Source organism: Strongyloides ratti, scaffold srae_chrx_scaffold0000002 (assembly GCF_001040885.1).
Source record: "Strongyloides ratti genome assembly S_ratti_ED321, scaffold srae_chrx_scaffold0000002".
Taxonomy (NCBI): domain Eukaryota; kingdom Metazoa; phylum Nematoda; class Chromadorea; order Rhabditida; family Strongyloididae; genus Strongyloides; species Strongyloides ratti.
The window spans coordinates 3,555,862-3,574,399 of record NW_020171510.1 but is presented as its reverse complement, the minus strand read 5'-3'; the positions used below and the strand labels follow the sequence as shown (position 1 = coordinate 3,574,399).

The following is an 18,538-nucleotide window of genomic DNA, read 5'->3' as shown; positions in this document are numbered from 1 at the left end:
ACTAATTTATTATATAAAAAACATTAATGTCACAACAAGAATAATTGAAAATGATATTTTTATATATTTCAAATAAAAAAAAATTTTAAATGCATTATTTGCATTAATTAAACATTATAATTTATTATTATAAAAAAAAAAATAATTCCAGAAATAAATATAAAATATTACTTTTAAATGTATATTTATCATAACAAATTGTACCTAATTATTCTTTAATAATTCTTAGAAATAAATATTACTTTAAAAAGTTATACAATAGAAAAAAATTTTAATTTGTACTTTTAAATATTTTACTAAAACTAGTATTTTTTTTTTCATTTAGTTTTTAATTTTAGAATATTTGTAATTTATTAAAAGAAAACAATTATTTTTAATTTTTTAAAACATTTTGTATTATACTAATCTAATAAAAATATGTCTTTTCATGTAATTTTAATAAATAAAAAAAATTATTACATTTTGAATTTGTCTTATAGGTTATTTAAAGTTAAAAAGTTTTAAAATTTTTAATATATATAAAAAAAGTTGGCTTTAACAAAAGTTTGCCATAAATTAAAATTTGTTAACAAAAGATATTTTTTAATATAAAGTCTTTTTTTTTTAATTTTATCAAAATTATTCTAAAGAATATTATTAAGATAAAACTTTATGCACTAATGGCTTTAAAAATTAAAAATGTATTTTTATTTTTTTTTTTCGGAAATAAAGTAATAATCATTGTTTTATTTTTTTTTGTCACAAAAATGAAAAAAAAAAATTTACAATAATACACTTTATAGACTATTTCTTTGCTTTTTTTTTATACATTTTTTTTTAGAAATATTTAATGTACAAATAAATATATTTTTTTTTATCAAAGTTACACTTTACTATAAATTTATAATTTAAATAAAAAAAAATTATTTAATATGTATCAAAATAAACAAGCTTTAAAAATTGTCAAAATAGTTTATTTTATATATATTATTTTTATTCAATCATCATATTGTATTATTTCCTTTTGTTCAACAGAGAAATATATTCTTAGGAAATTAAAAATAAAATTGTAACTTTGTAGTGGTAAATTTTTATGTACTCTCATAAAATAATATTTTATATCATAAAATTTTAAAATTACTTAATTCTATCTTCAATTTAATTTTTAAATTATTTAGAAAAATATATTTAGCTAAAATAAAAATCGCTAAAAAGAATAATTTTAATTTTTAATTTACTATTTTTATTATAAACAATTGAACATGTACTATGATTAGAATTTTCGGGGTAGAAAAGAAAAAAAAATATTTTTAACAATTTATTTTTAAAAATATTTATATAATGTTGATTTTATTTTTCACTTATATATTTAAAATTATATTTTTATTTATTATTCAAAAAATAATTTCAAATATAGTAATCTTTCTTTACTTCTTTATGCATGACTAATAATATGAACTTTAATAAAGAGAACACTATAGTATTAGCATAAAAGATATATTTATAATAAAAAAATAAGAGTTATATTAAAATGTAAAATTGTGACAATTTTAAAAAATTTTTTATTTTTGTTATCTAAACAAAAATTTTAATCTTTTGAAGTGCAGAGAAAATAATTTTTTTTTTTAACATTTTATAAATATCTTTTATGACAAAATCTTATAGTAGACATGCTTTTAAATAAATTGCAAAAAAAAAAGAAAAGATAATTTAATTGTGCTTTTATTAATCTTTTTACTTTTAATAATACTATAGATTAAATATATATTTTAAGTATTTTTTAAATTATTTATTTTTTGACAAATTATTTTATTTCCAAAAACCAAATTAAATTTTTACAATTTAAAAACTTTTATGATATGTTAAATAAATTTTTTTATAAATTACTATATTCTCATTTAAATTGTTAAATATATAAAAGAATAATTATTTTTTCTTTATTACAAATTGGAAAATTAAGAATTATATATTATTTTATTGTTTTCCAATTATATTTTTAAAGAAAAACCCTTTTTTACGAGATAAAGTAATATAAATTGAACTGTAAAAAGTTTATATTTTGTTCTTAAAATAATGATAAATAAATTTAACTACCTATTTTAGTAAATTAAGTTCACTTTATATTTGTTTTATTACTAGAATAAGTTTACATATGAATGAATATTATGAATAAATTGCTTTTTAATTTTTATGTAAATAGAAAGTAAATTGCCATTCTCTGAAATAATTATAACCACAATAATATATAATTTTACATATATAAAATATTAGTAGTTCTTTTCTATTTTATTTATGATGAGTTAACTAAAATATAATTGTTTACTTTGTTTAAAAAAAAAAAAATTAATATTAATCTCTTGTAATTAAAATATCTTTATAATGTTTATAGAAAAAAATTAATTAATTAAAAACATTATTAATTTTATAATATTTATATATAGTAATACTTTTTTTTATATAACAGATGAAAATATTATCAATAAATGGTTATTATTATAACTGTTTATTTATTGTTTTTGTAATAAACATTATACTATTAATTTCTATTAAAAATGTCTATTGTGATAGTAAGTTATTTTTTAATTTTATTATTTTTAATATATTTTTTATTTAGGAAGTGCAATGCTCCAACCAAATGGTGAATTTTTACCACATGTAAGATTAGCTAAAGATTTACTTGACAAAAAACGTTATGATAAACGAGTTAGACCGGTAATTGATCAAAAAAATTCAACAAAAGTTAGTTTTACAATGAGTTTATATCAAATTTTGGCAATTGTAAGTTAAAATAAAATTATTAATAATATATAAAAATTAATTATTAATATTTTAGAATGATAAACAACAAAGTTTAGATTTAAATGTTTGGATAATACAAAAATGGACAGATGAATTTCTTGGATGGAATCCTAATAAATATGGTCAAATTAATACAACAATCTTACCTTTTGAAAGTATTTGGCTTCCAGATACTTATGTTTATAATTCTGTAGTTATGAATCGTCAGGAAACAGAAAGATATATTAATGTTGTAGTTAATACAAATTATTGGAATAAAAGAAAAGGTGCTGATATAACATTTATGTATCCAGCATTATATAGAACAACATGTCATTTAAATATAAAATATTTTCCATATGATCAACAATATTGTACTATTATTATAAGTTCATGGACAAGTGATAAAGCATCTATAGATTATTATCCAGAATCAGATATTGTAAATTTACAAAATTATATACCAAATGAGGAATGGATTGTTGTTAGTTTTGAAATTAAACGAGTAGAACAAAAATTTGTATGTTGTCCTCAACCATGGGTTCTTCTTGAGTGTAATTTAATAATACGTCGCAAACCACTATATTATATAGTAAATCTTGTCATTCCAACATCTATTATAACTCTTGTTGCTGTAACAGGATTTTTTACTCCAGCATCAACAAGTAATGAGAGAAGAGAAAAATTATCACTTGGAATTGATGCATTATTAGCTATGTCAATTTTAATGATGATGGTTTCAGAACAAATGCCAACAACATCTGATTATATTCCATTATTTGGATTATTTTATTTAGCCATAATAATTATAATATTTGTTGGAACTATTTTTACAGCTTTTATTTTAAATATTCATCTACAAAAACAATATAATCGTCCAATATCACCATTAATAGCATACATATTTTTTCATAAGGTAGCTGTATGGCTTAAATTAGAACCATCTTATAGTTTAAGTGAATTATGGCGTGAAACTGGTGCTCAATATGGTATTAACAAAATAAATAAAATAAAATGGCTTCAAATTAAAAAAAGAAAAGAAGAATTTAGAAAAAGATGTAATAAAGATAAATTTAATAATATAAACATTGAAAATATAACTAATTATACAAAACCAAAAAATTTGTCAACAGTTAAATTGGTAAATATGCAAATACCACTTATTGATAATGATAATTCAATCAATGATATAAGTATTTCTAATGATGTTACTAAAGGTATTTTTAATTTGTTGTTTTTTATTATATTTTTTTAGAATTAGAATTTAAAAGTAACAGTAATGCTAGATTAAATTGGCAAAAATTGGCTTTAAAAGTTTGTAAAAATGGTGTGTTTTTTTTTTTTTTTTTCTATTTTCAATCAAATTAATTAATTAAAATAATTTAGATAATTATATGAATTCACAAAATAATATACCAGAATATAAATATCAAATAAATGATACTATTATTTCTAACGATTATAAAGAAAAAGAAGATAATTCTTCGTATAAAGATTTACCAATTACAGCTTTATCTATATTTAACTCAGAATCAAGTTATAAGAAAAAAGGTAAAATTTATTGTGATGCAGATGAAATAGATCAAAAATTAAGAAGAAGATATTCATTAGAATGGGAATTTCTTGCTGCAATTGTTGATCGTATTTTACTTATAGTTTTTAGTATTCTAGTAATTGTTGTTACAGTTTTAATGGTTTGTATTGGTGAAGCTATTCATATGAGTTATGCTCATCAAGACATGATAAATGCAATGAATAATAATTCATCATTAAATAATAATGTAATGATATAATTGTACTAATAAATTTAGTATTGCAAATGCAATAATAAATAATTTTTTTTTTTGTATTTTTATTAAATTATAAACCAATTTATATTAAAGTACTTATTATTGTATAAAAAATTTATAAACTATTTACAAAAATTGTAATGATCTTTTATAATAATAATAAAATGTATTAGTATAAAAAAAATTAACCTAATTTATTTGTTATACAAATAAAAGGAAAAAAATATTTGCTATATTTAAAAAAATAAAGTTAAACATAATTTTTAAATGAATGTGTAGTAAAATGATTATATTTAGATTTTGATGTTGAAAAATTTTTTCTTGCAACAGCACATGGGCCACGTCTTTTATCAACATTAATTACACGATTTGGACAATACATAGAATTTATTTTTACTGCATCCCATACTGTTAATAAACCTTCTCTCTGCCCAGCTCCAAATGATTTTTGATTTCTACCTGAACAATAAATTGTTGGTTTCATATATTTTGGAGAATCAAATGGCATTGTTACACTTTCTGGATCGTATGGCCAATTTAATTGTTCATCTGAAAATTGAACAACTCTTTTTTTTGGATAAGGTCTATAATTTAAATAAAAATTTGTTAAAAATTATTAAAAAAAATAACAATATTTTACCGTATCTCTTTGATATATGAAATAGCATCTGGTCTTAAATATTCTTCTTTATAACCCATATATTTAAGTATTTGATCCATAATAATTCCTCTTGAAGTATTTCTATTTGGATGATGTAATCCTCTATTTGATATATAAATGGTACTTTTTATTAACTCTTTTCCAATTTCTTTATCAATGTATCCATAAAATTTATTGCTTTTCATTATAACTCCATAAGATTTATTAGAATTCCACATGTCAGATCGTAACCATGGTTTAAATTCTAAAATATGAAATTTCAAACATGTTCTTCTTTCTATTTGTTTAAAAGCACTTAAAATTGTTTTTCTTTCAAATTTATTTATATTTGGTCCTATATAAATATACTGACTTGCTGTTCTAAATGATTTTTTATTAGTATTATCTTCTGTAATAGATGTTTGCGACAAATATGCCATTGAAAATATACATAATAAAATTTTAAATATTAAATAAATTAGGAAATATTTTATTTTCATTTTTAAGATATAAATAACAATTCTTACAAATGAGACTATGTATTATATTAAAAATTCAGGATTTGTAGAATATTTAAATTAGGTAAAAGAACAATAAACAGATTTATTATCACGTATTAATTATGTCGTCATGTTTTCAAATTTTTTAAAGTTTTTTTTCTTTCTTTAATATGCATACAATGTGATTTGTCGCCTGTTTTAAAATATCAGACAACCAATTAAAATGATAATATCAAATGAATATTGGTTTATCTTAATCTTCACATTTATAAAAAAAAATACTATTATTTTAATTTAATAAGAAAATTACAAAAATTTAGATGAAAAATTGGATTACATCAAATATAATGTTATAAAGAATTTAATCAGAATCATAATTTTATTTAATTATTTTTATAAAAAAAATACAATTATCACAATATTTGCAGGTGCAATTATATTAAAATTATAAATGAAAATTTTTCATCAAAAATGACATAATTTTAATAGTATTTAGTAACACAAAGATGATGGTTTTTTACCATCAAGAAAACATATCATAGCTTCTATAAGTTTTGAAGCATCATTTGTCATGTTTTGAATATTATTTTTAAGTGGTGTAATAGTTCCAGAAATAGTTGTAATTGATGAATTTATGGAAACAAGATTGTTATTAATAATACTTGTTACATTATTTAAATACTATAAAAGTTTTTATTTGTAAAAAAAAATCAACTTACATTAATTGTATCATTTCCTACTTGTTCCAATATTCCAATATTACTAGTTAAATTTGAAAAACCTGCCTCTAAACGCGTTATTGTTTGATTAAATTGACCTTCGTCTATTGATTCCATTAATGCCTAAGACACAGATACATAAATTTATATTTTATTTTACCTCAGGTGCTGTAAATTGAAATTGACAATTTTGTGGATCTCCAGAACAATTTTTGGAGAATGTAAAATTTGCACTGTCGCCATATATAATTGAAAAAGAAATAAAAAGTGAAACAGCAATTAAAGACAAAATATATTTCATTATTATATACTTATAATGATTAATAATCAAATTATTATTTATTACCCTTTTATAAAATTTTAATATTTTATATAAATGTTATCAATTACTGTAATCTTATCAATTTAACTGCTACTAATAAGTTAGTTTTACTTAGGAGTGTCATGATAATGGATATTTTAAAAATGATATTTATAAAAATATTACTAACATTATTTTGTCCTTTTATTTTAATATTTGATAATGTGTAGTAAATATGATATAAATAAATTTCAACAAAATAGTGTTATATTTTTTATTTTAATATTCAAAAATAATATTTATACATTATTTGTTGATTCATTAGATTTATCTTCACAATTATCATTTATTTTTTCATCTTTTTTTTCATCTTTTTCTTCATCACCTTTAAATCTACTAAAATTTAAAATTGTTGATAATGAATTAATTATCGTTTGGATTAGTTCATCTTGAACATCAAAAACAGATTTACCAGTTGAAACGTTGTTATCAAAGTTTTTAATTGATGATATGATTTTTGTTAAAAAATCATTTATTTGTGGTGTTAATAAATGTTCTCCCTTTGATTTAATTTCTTCAGTACTTTTGTCAAGTTTTTCTGTATTTTGACGAATTTGTTCAATTAATAATTGTTCTGGTGATATATTAAGTTTCTCGGCCTGTTCTTCAATTACTTTTTTTGTCTTCATTAAATATTCTGAAACTTCTTTATATGAAGTTATTTGCCATTTCTTTTCTTTAATAAAAACATCAAGAAGTAAAAAATTATTTTTGATTTTATCTAATATCATATATAAATTTTGTATTAATGGTTCAAAGTATTCCAAATTCTTCTTGTCAAGAACATTAGAAACTAAAAATTTTACAATAACTGATAAACGATCAAAAATTGATGAATTTTGATCTAAATTATCTTTTGGTATTGTTTTGTTTGTAATTGATTCAGCATAGGCTGTTGTAACATCCAATAAATAGTTGATTTGTTCTGTTGCCATATTTTTTGGAATACTAGCCAATTCAACAGATTTCTCTACAGTTGTTACAACAGCTTCACTTGCTGTATTTTTACATTGATTAACATAATCAACAGCATTTGAGCCCATTTCTTTTGTAACTTTTGCTGTATCAAGAGCAAAATTAGCACTTGTTAAACCAGCTAATAATCCTAATTGAACAGCAGCAACAAGTGCTGTTAAACCATAAGCTGATGAAACAGTAGCAGCTTCTTTTGTTTTATCTAAAGCAACTTTAGTACCATCAACACTTTTTGAATAATTATCATATACTTTGGCAACTGTTGGTAAAAGATAATCCGTGGCAGCTTTACTTATTCCACCTTCTAGAGTTGTAATGGTAGATTCAACTAAAGGATTGTATGTTTTTGCTGAATTATAACTAGCTTCAACCTAAAAATAAAGAATAATTAAATATTAAATGTTATAGAAACTTACATATTTTCCAATAGGTGAATTAATTGCTGTGGTATAAAGTTCAAGAAGTTTTGCATTTAAAACTTCTTGAGTATTATTTAAATTTTCTTGGTCAGACATTTTATATTCTACAATAAAAAAAAATTATTACAATAAAAGAATTATAATGAAAAATGTTGATAGGTAATCATTTATATATTGTTTAAGATTTTACAATTAACACGTAATCAATGTCACAATAATAAGAGAAAAAAGAATGGCTAATTTTTTTTCTATCAATTTGCAATAACACGTCATATATATTCAATATTTCAAAATTTTATTCAATGCAATAGGTAAAAATATAGGAAAAGAATTACACTTCTTCTTTTGTTTACGTTATTTAGTATTATTTCAAAATTTTTTTTATTTAAATATAATTAAATATTTAAGGGATTCGTATCTTGTAGTTTGTTGTCGCTGAGTAATAGTATAAATTATACTATAAATGAAGTATAAACTACATTCTGCTAAAATCAAATATTTTAACAGATAAATATTTTTTTCTATTAGTTGTGAAAAACAAATTAACTTTATTAAAAAAAGTGCAAATAATATTGTAAAAGAAAGTTTTACAAATATTCTTCAGTTGTTAAACAAACAAGTATATACAATTTATACACTCAAAACTTTAATCAAATAATTTTAACATTATCTTAATTATTTTTATAATATTATCTTTACAACAAAATTTTTTCAACGACAAATTATTATTATTTATTCTTCAAAAAAAAAACATTATAAATGTATAGATTATAAAAATTTTTTTTTATTATATAAAGAAAAAAAAATAATTTCAACTAATTTTTAAAATTTTTCATATAAATTTTTTTAAAATGTTGTAGTAAACAATATAAAAAAACTATAATTATTTTAAAAAATAGAATTTATAAAACTAATGTTTTACAATTTTTTCTACTGGAAAAGCGCCAAATTCACCATTTTTTAAGGAAACACCAATTACATAGTTTTCAGGTAATAGTTCAACTGCAAATATAATATCATTTACTTCTAGATCTAATTCTCCATTAATCTGAGCTTTGTAAGGATAAATAGCACGATATCTAAAAAATATATATTAAAAAAAATTATTACTTGAATTTAACATACATTGTAGAATTACGAGGAACCATTTTTGCAAAACTAAACCATCCTTCATTTTCATGACGATCCTTCCATTCTTGAATTTTCTGAGTTATATTCATTTGCTTCTTCGTTTGTATTTGGGTTGATTTTCTAAAATAAATATATCAATAAATAAATATTAAAAAAATGTTTTTTTTTTTTTCGTACAAGTTTATGAAGACATTTTAAAATTGTAACTTTTTTGCATTGTTTTTTTTGATTATTAATAATATTAATTAACTTTTGTTGCATGTCAAGTGGAAAACAATTAAAAGCATATCCACTTTCATATATAGTATAAAGAGGTGTATTAGAAATATCGGTATCATAAACACGATTATAATATTTCATAACAACTTTACCAATCTTATCAATAAAATGTTCCCATAAAAATATTTTAACAGTATCTTTTTGAGATTTTTTAACAAAAATATCATGTGAAACTTTCATATATAACCATAAATTTTTTATATTCAAATTTTGAGCACGAAAAAGGGTATACATATTACGACCAAAAAGTAGACACATATTTATAAGATCACGATTTTTAAAAGATGGATTTTGAAGTTTTATTATAATAGAATCAACAAATATTATTATCATTCCATATAATACTTGAAAATTTATATCTTTCCATAAACCATATTTTAAATGATAATTAGAATGAGGAAATGGTATACATTTAACTGTTTTATTATTATATGAAGCTGGGAATAAATCAAACATTTCAATATAGTCATTCTCTAATTTTGGAAAAAATATTTGTTTTATTTTTTGTTTTTTTAAAGTATTCCATATTTGCGAAAGGAGTAAAGTTTGTTTCATAGTAATTGAAGAATTCATAATAATATAAAAATTTAGAAAAATTATTAATTAATATGTTATTATGAATAGTCAACTAAACATAAAAGTACTAATTTCTATATTACATTAAAATGATTTAAATTTTAAAATATATATTTAAATAAGTAAAGAAGCATGTCTGATAAGATATAGAAATAATTTATAAATATCTTTAGAATAACACTATAATTTAATAAATAATGTAAACAATTGAAATTCAAAAATATATGTTTTTTTTTTCATATATTATATATAAAAAATGGTGTTATTTCTATCAAATAAATTTATCTAAATAACTATAAAATAAAAACTATTTTAATTCTTTAACCTAAAAATGGCAATTTAAATTTTTTAATAGATTAATGTTTTTTTATAAATAAAAATAAGTATTTTTTTATATATATTATTTAAGAATACTATGGTTTATAACTAAATTATATATATATATTTTTATTACTATTAGAGAGATATATTAATTTAAAAAACAAAACAAAACATGTATAGCAAAGTTATAAGTATTATCATTAAAAATTTGAACAAATAATACAATATTATAAACATAATTATCTCTATCTAATATGATAATATAAAAACTATATACAATAGATTATAAAAAAAAAATATTATTGCTTTGTCTATGCAAATTCTTTTAATGGTATGTTAAAATATATTTCTCATGCATTAAAAAAAAAAAACTACTCAGGAAGTTAATGTTAATTAATAGTATAGTTTAAAGGAGTTTTAATTTAAGATAATTGTTTGACAATTCCCAACTTATTTATTTAAAAATTAAATAAAAGTAGAAAAATATTATGTAAGCTTTTTTATAAATATAATATTTTTTCAAAATTAACTTTCTAATTAATTATTATAAAATATTTTAGTGAACTAAAATCAAATATTAAAAATCTATCAAATTTATTAATAAATAAACCATTCATTATTTAAAGTAAGTGAATGTTTATAATATTGAAAAATTACTTTTTTAATTTTATCAAAAACAAAAATCTTTACATCATGAAGAAAGAAAGTTTTTTTTTTACTTAATTTTAATTTTAAATTTATTTATATTTTTTTTTTAATTTTAAAACTTACGCTCCATTATCAATGTCATCAATTCTTGCCATATGGGCAAATTGTGGTTGTGGTTGACTTATAAGACTTGCCATAAATTTTGGTGTTTTTGGGCGATCGGGTAGAACACTATATGCTTGAGAATTATCATTATTTTTTGAAGTATTAATATATTGAAAATCACTTTCAATATCATTACATTCATTATATTGTTTAACATAATTTGATGGAAAAATACCAAGAACACCATGTTGATTAATACCTTCAATCCAATTTTCATCAATATCCCTGGTCTTTGTTACAATTTCATTTACCTTCAAACTAAGTTCATTTTTATTGCGAGCAAAAAATGGATAAATAGATATTAATTTTTCCTGATTATGAAGAGTTGCGCTTTCATTCATCTATAAATATTTATAAATTAAAAAAAAATAATATATTTTATAATAAAATAAAAAACATACTTTAACATAAGATGTTGGAAATATTCCAATTTTACCATTTTTTTCACCTTCTGACCAATTATCATCAATAATTTTATGTATTCTAATAACATCTCCTTTATTAAAAGAAAGTTCTTTGTTACTTTTACCATTAAAATTAAAAATTGCTGCAGCTGTTTTATAATCATTTTGTATTACCATTTTTCCATGTGATGGAGTATTAAAAGTTTTCATTAAACAATCAAATCTATCAAAATTATTTTGTAATGATGGTGTTGCTGATGGTGTATATCCATGTCTCCTATTTTGATTTTGATTTAATTCTTCACTTAATTTTTCAACTTTTTGTTGTTGAATTATTTCATTCATTTGTTGTTTTTTAAGTTCATTAACTCCTCTTGATAATATTTGATTTGAATTTTGCAAGATATCTAAAATTTATTAATAATATTAAAATAATAATAATTATAATTAACAATTAAACATTATAATATTTATAAATTTGTGAAAAAGAATATTAACAATAACAATAATATGTTAGGACAATACAAAAAGTTAAATATATTTTAAATAAAATGGTAATACAAACAAATAAAAATTCATGCTGTAAGTAGTAAACTCACTAAAATTTCTTTCATTAGTAAACATCTTGAGTTTGTTAGAGAATAAATAACTTTTCTCAATATCTGAAGTAGATTTAGACTTTGTAATACAAAAGTTTTTATTATTTTGTGAAATATCAAGAAAATTTAATAGATTTTGAAGGCTTTCAACAGTCTCATCAAGTTTTTTACAAATTTTTAATCTATCAGATATATTGATATAATTATTCTTTTTATCAATTTTGTTAGAAGGTGGTGTTAAAATTTTATGTGAATTATAATTCATTGGTGATGAACATAATTGTTCCCAAAGAAGTTCAGTATTTTTGTCATTATGAATAAGACAATTATTAATATTAGGGCAAATGAAAATATTTTTCAAATCTTTATTCATTTCATTAAGACGAAATGAGGGTAAATGAAAATGTTTTGTTTTCATACTTTCTAATGCATACATATTAGTAGCTCTAAATCTATCATAAGATTTAGAACGTATTGGTAAATTTTCATTTTTTGTTTTGTTAGTATAAATGAAAGGAATTTTATGAGTATTATTAAAATTTTGAAATGAATCATTTAAAGACACACTTGTTTGTTGTAAATGATTGAATGAATTATTCGTATCAGTTAAATGAGACATATTTAAAATATTCATAAATATATAAATATTTTTTTTTGATAATTATATAATATTAAAACAAATAAAATATAAAAAATAAACAAATCTTACCCAATGGTTCTTTTGAATCTATAAAACTATTTTGTGTTAATGATACACGAGAATTTGATAAATTTGGTTTTAAATCATTTAATTGTCCATTTATATTTTGGCTATTAAAATTATCATAACTAACAGATGTATGTGTTGGTTGAAAGCGTGTTGCACTTTTACTACGTTGTAATCCTATATATCTTGCATCTGAAATATTATTATCTCCCTTGTTACTACAAATTGATGGTGTATATGCACCTAAAATTTACAATTAAAATATAAAAAAAATAATAATAAAAAATTTACGTTGAGAGATTAATGCCGGTGATTGTTCTTTTATTTGTCGATATTTTAAAATACTTTCTTCTGAAATATATTATAAAATAAAGAATATAGTTTTTAAATATATTCAAAAATAAAGTCATTTTAATAATGAATATGAGTATGTTTAAATATATATATGAAGAAGCCTATTAAATAATAAAAAGACTAAATTTAGATGTTTTGTTAAAATATTAGTTTATCAGGATGTTTTATAAATGTAATATATAAATATATTCTAAAATATTTTGTTATTTAAAAGAATAATGCAAGAATGACTATAATAACTATCTTTTACTATAACAAAAAAAAAATAGGATTAAATATAGAATATTATAAACTATCTTTCAAAATAATCATAAGATAGTTGTTTATAAAATAAATTTAACATTCAATAATCTTTTTAACATCTTTTCACATGTCATTTTTTCTAAAGGGTAAAAAAATTTTTTAAGCATAAGTAAAAACTAGAAAAAAATTTAGTTTCCATTTTTAAAAAATTTATATTTTAGAAAATTATATTTTTCTAAGTAAATTTACAATAAAAAAAAATTGTATAATATTATATTATAAATATAATTGTATATATATATTTAAAAATCATAAACAATATTTAAAAAAATATTTGAATTTTCTCATTGTTAAATAAATTTATTGAAAAAAATATATAATTTTATCTATATAATAAAATTATACATTAATAAAACAAATAAATTTTATGAATTAGTAATAAATAAAAATAATTTTTTTTTACTTACCTTCACCTTCTATTTTATGAAGCTTTTTATACATATTTTTATACCATGTTGAAGTATGATGTTTTGGTTCGTTATTCATACGTGTCGTAGAATAATTTTGATTATTCATATTATCAGTATAATAATTTTTTTCGAAATTTTTATTTAATGTTGAAGCAAATGGTACAGCAGAAGCTGATCTAGAATTAGGTGGCAAATCATAATTGTTTAATTTGTTAATATGAGAATTAGTTTGATTAATTAATTGTAATAAACGCGATGAATCATAAGATTTATTCATACAATTTTGATTATTTGATAATTCATTATTAAAATTATTGCCAAAATCTGATTGTTTATCAAATGTTAACAAATTATTATTATAAATATTTGGTTCATTTTTATAGGTATTGGATGAATGTATATTAGTATTGTTATTATCATATAAATTGGTATACATGTTAAAAGATGTTGGTGATGAGTTATTAATTGTGTTTTTTTTGTATACTGAAAATAAAAAAAAAAATTTTTATAATAATAATATATGAATATAAAAATGTAATAAAAAAAAATTATATATATATATAAATTTTTAAAAAGTTGAAAAAACTTTTTTACTACTATTTATTAAGTATTGTTATAAATATAAAAGTATCCGAACTTGAAAATAAAATAATGGTAGTAATATATAAGTGTTTAACTTCCCTTAACACATTTATAAAAGAAGTTAAAAATTTGAAAGAAAATTTTAAGCATCTTAAAGAAGTTACTTTTTGAAGACTAGTTTATAAGTATATTAACTAAATATTTTATCATTTATAAATTATACAGTCTTTCTACTTTTTATAAATCAACGTTAAAATAAGTATACTCATTGATTAGAATAATATTTTATATACTTCCAATAAATAATGTATCTATTATTGTATTGAAAGAAAAATTACTTAAAATAAAAACTTACAATATTTTTCTCTTTCTGTATTTAAATCTTTTATATTATCTTCATTCATATAATAATAATTATTTTTTTCTTTATTTAAATTTGAATTATCATTTATTAAAGATTGATTATCTGTTTCATTATATAATGTTTCTATATTATTATTGTTATCATTATTATCATATGTGGACTTATAAGAACATATTGATAAATTATCATTACTTCTAATAAATTTTCTTATATTACTATTAAGCGATTGTATTCCAGATAAAAATGATGGTGAATCTTTTGTATCATTATCATCTGTTGTTAATTCATATGTTGAATTATATAATTTTGCTTTTCTTATTGATGGACTTGTTAATTGACCATGTAATTTTTTAATCCTACATTCTCTTTCTGCTTCATCAGTTAAATTAGATATTGAATCTGAATATTTTCCTAATGAATATGGAGTTGTTGTATTATTATAATTTTTCATAAATGACATTGGTGTTAATGATCGTGCACGTTGATCATCTTTATCACAGATATCATTACTTGGGGTATCATTTAAATTTCTAAAACATTCTGTAACTAAACATTTTGTATGAACTTTTGGTGCTTCTACAACAACAGCTCCAGTAGGAGTTTTCATTTGTAATTTACTAGTAATTTGTTTTTTTAAATTTGAAACTGTCTGTTTAGCTGGAACCTCAACAATACCTTCTGCTTTTCCAATATTTGAAACTTCAAAAGGTATTTTCCAATCTTTTGAGTCAGAATATTTTGTTTTATTTGTTGGCATAGGTGGCGGTGGTGGAGGAATACTACTAATATTACTATCCATCTAAAATATAATATTATATATAAAAATATTTTTAAAATGTTTTTATTTATGAAACAAAAAAAAAATTTTAGGTTATAATTAGCATTAAAATGATAAAAACATATATATCTTATATACTTACATTTAAATTTGATTGAAAATTTGTTGAATGAGACTCCTTCATCATTGGGTTTATATTATTATTAGTGCCAAAAGTTATGTTATTTATATTATCAACGTTATTACTAAGAGGTTGATTATCTTTATCTATAGTAATATTGTTTTTATCTATATTATCTTTGCTAGATATATTATTGTCTTTGTGTTCTTTTCCATCATTTAAAAGGTTGCCATTTTCTGAAATAAAATGATTACTCAAATAAATATTATTAATTATATGTATATATATATATATAGCTTTTTATATTATGGTTTAATAAATATTTACAAAATGCAAAAAAAAATTCATAAAATATGGTAGTTAATAAATAAGTTACGAAATAGAAAAATTTGTCTATTTGATAAAATATATGTAAAATTTACCATTTATATATAAATCTGTTTTACCATTTATTTTTAATAAATTGTTATCTTTTTCAACTTGATAATTATCATTTATATCATCAACATTTTTAAGATACATATTAACTAAATAATTAAAATAATACATGTTTTTTTTTTGTTTTTATATAACTTACTTTTGTCATCATTTGATTCTGATTTTTGTTCACCATAAAAAAAATTATTTTGTTTTAATGTTGATTTTAAAGCATCTAGATGTTTTAATATTTCCATGTCAGAAGAAGTTGATGATAATGTAGAGTTTGATGGTATAATAGGTTTAAAATAAATTTGTTTTTTTGGAATTTGAACAGATAATAATTGATTATAAGGAATATTATACCTAAAATTATTTAACAAAAAAATATTAAGTATAATTATTATTAAAAATTTATATATTGTGCTAAAATCTTATCATTTTTAATTTATATAATATTACACAACGATTAATGTAATATATTTTGTGTAATGAAACTTAATTAGTGGGTGATTACAAAATGTATTAATACTTAAAATATATTTTAACAATGGAAAAGAGTAAGAAATAATTTTTTTGTGTAATAAATATTAATACATAAAACAATATGTGATATATTATAAAATATTTAATTATAAGAAAATTCTTAAGACTTAGTGATACAATATACTATTATTAAAAAAAAATTGATTTATAATAACTTACTTTATTATTTCTAGAACGAGAAAGTTATAAGAATTATTAAGCTCATTACAAAAATCAATTAATTTATTAAATTTTTTCCCATTAATAGATATTATTTGATCACCAATACAAAGACCTTTTTTTGATGCTTCTGAATAAGGTTCAACTTCATTAACAGTAACAACATTTTTAATTTCATCAAATTGAAAACGGAAACCCCATAATGGACCAGAAAATAATTTAATAATCATGTGAATAAAATTAAAATACAAAAATTTGAATAATATATATTTTATAACTTTATATCCTGCATAAGCTTGCCTGTTTTTAAAAGTTATATAATCATTTAACTTTACTTTAAAAATAATCTTTTACATATTTCTCAGCTTTTTTTCTCAATACTATATATTCTTTTTATTAGATTGTGTAAAGTTTAAAATGAATAAATATTAAAGCTAAAGTTTTTATATTAACTAATTTTATTTATTAAAAATTTTTAAAAACAAAAAAAAATATTTTTTTTTCATAAATTTATTGATAATGATAAATAAAAGAAAACAACATTATTTATAAAAAAAAATTTTTTTTAATTTTTAATTTTATAAACAATAAATATACATAATAAATAATGATTTTTATTTTAATATTAATAATTACTAATTTAAAAAAAAATTTATCTTTTAATTATAATAATTTAAAATTTTAATGTTACCTTTTTATAACTTTTGATTATTTACTTTTTAATTTTATTAATAAATTTTACATATAACACTATAATTCTTTTAAATGAATATAAAAAAAACTCTTTTTTTAATGTTATTTTAACTGTATTTATTTTAATAAGAAGTTTACTTTTAGGATATATAAGTTAAATATAAAAAAATTGTAATATTTATTTCATTTACTTAATTAGTAATTTTTAAAAAATTCATTTAAAAATAATGACTTCCATAAATATTTTTAATAAAGTAATTTTGTAAGAACTGGTTTTTACATTACTTTTTTCTTAATTGTATAAAAATGCCATTTAATTTCTTTTTAGCTTAATACTTTTTAATTTATAAAAATATATTAGGGTAAATATTTGCCATAAATCTTATATTTAAGTATATCAATTGTAATAAAAAAAATGGGTTTTTTTTTGTCTTTTTTTGAAAATGAAGTTTATATGAAATCTTAACTAAATTAACTGTTAGTTTATTGTAAAGATTATTTTTTATATATTATTTTTATAAGAAAGAATTAAAAATCTTTTAAAATATAATAAATCAATTGTAAACTTAGCCTATTAATACAATATATTCAATATATATTTTTTTTATAAAAAAAAGTCATTTATATTCCATATATAATTTTAAAGATGATAAAATTACATGATTGTACTTTTTACAGTTGTTATTTTTTACATTTTAAAAACATACAAATAAATTAAATGTAGAAAAAGTGAAAGAAAATAAAAAATTCTTAATATTATTTTTCTTTACATATTCAAAAATTGTTTTTAAAATTTATATAAATATATTAAGCAATGGAAA

The 18,538-nt window shown here is 19.0% G+C and overlaps 4 protein-coding genes across 4 annotated transcripts; 1 reads left to right on the top strand and 3 right to left on the bottom strand.

Annotated features, from left to right (window-relative positions):
• Nucleotides 1–2,443: 2,443 nt before the first annotated feature.
• Nucleotides 2,444–4,550, top strand: SRAE_X000176700 (Neurotransmitter-gated ion-channel transmembrane domain and Neurotransmitter-gated ion-channel family and Neurotransmitter-gated ion-channel ligand-binding domain and Nicotinic acetylcholine-gated receptor, transmembrane domain-containing protein; the record flags this gene model as incomplete). The annotated part of the gene is made up of 5 exons (XM_024652696.1): nucleotides 2,444–2,546; nucleotides 2,594–2,757; nucleotides 2,813–3,974; nucleotides 4,013–4,084; nucleotides 4,144–4,550. The coding sequence occupies 5 exons, from the start codon at nucleotides 2,444–2,446 to the stop codon at nucleotides 4,548–4,550; spliced, it is 1,908 nt and encodes a 635-aa protein (XP_024499237.1).
• Nucleotides 4,551–4,797: 247 nt separating this feature from the next.
• SRAE_X000176600 (Astacin-like metalloendopeptidase) lies at nucleotides 4,798–5,627 on the bottom strand (the record flags this gene model as incomplete). Its single annotated transcript, XM_024652684.1, has 2 exons — nucleotides 4,798–5,131; nucleotides 5,188–5,627. The coding sequence occupies 2 exons, from the start codon at nucleotides 5,625–5,627 to the stop codon at nucleotides 4,798–4,800; spliced, it is 774 nt and encodes a 257-aa protein (XP_024499236.1).
• Nucleotides 5,628–6,179: 552 nt separating this feature from the next.
• On the bottom strand, nucleotides 6,180–6,707 carry SRAE_X000176500 (Hypothetical protein; the record flags this gene model as incomplete). The annotated part of the gene is made up of 3 exons (XM_024652673.1): nucleotides 6,180–6,368; nucleotides 6,407–6,529; nucleotides 6,567–6,707. 3 exons carry the CDS (start codon nucleotides 6,705–6,707, stop codon nucleotides 6,180–6,182), a joined length of 453 nt encoding a protein of 150 aa, XP_024499235.1.
• A 299-nt stretch (nucleotides 6,708–7,006) lies between these two features.
• On the bottom strand, nucleotides 7,007–17,254 carry SRAE_X000176400 (CAP; the record flags this gene model as incomplete). Its single annotated transcript, XM_024652662.1, has 14 exons — nucleotides 7,007–8,113; nucleotides 8,159–8,265; nucleotides 9,116–9,240; nucleotides 9,287–9,412; nucleotides 11,240–11,622; nucleotides 11,683–12,092; nucleotides 12,994–13,233; nucleotides 13,282–13,341; nucleotides 14,055–14,540; nucleotides 14,995–15,802; nucleotides 15,924–16,138; nucleotides 16,325–16,429; nucleotides 16,480–16,685; nucleotides 17,025–17,254. 14 exons carry the CDS (start codon nucleotides 17,252–17,254, stop codon nucleotides 7,007–7,009), a joined length of 4,608 nt encoding a protein of 1,535 aa, XP_024499234.1.
• Nucleotides 17,255–18,538: the final 1,284 nt, after the last annotated feature.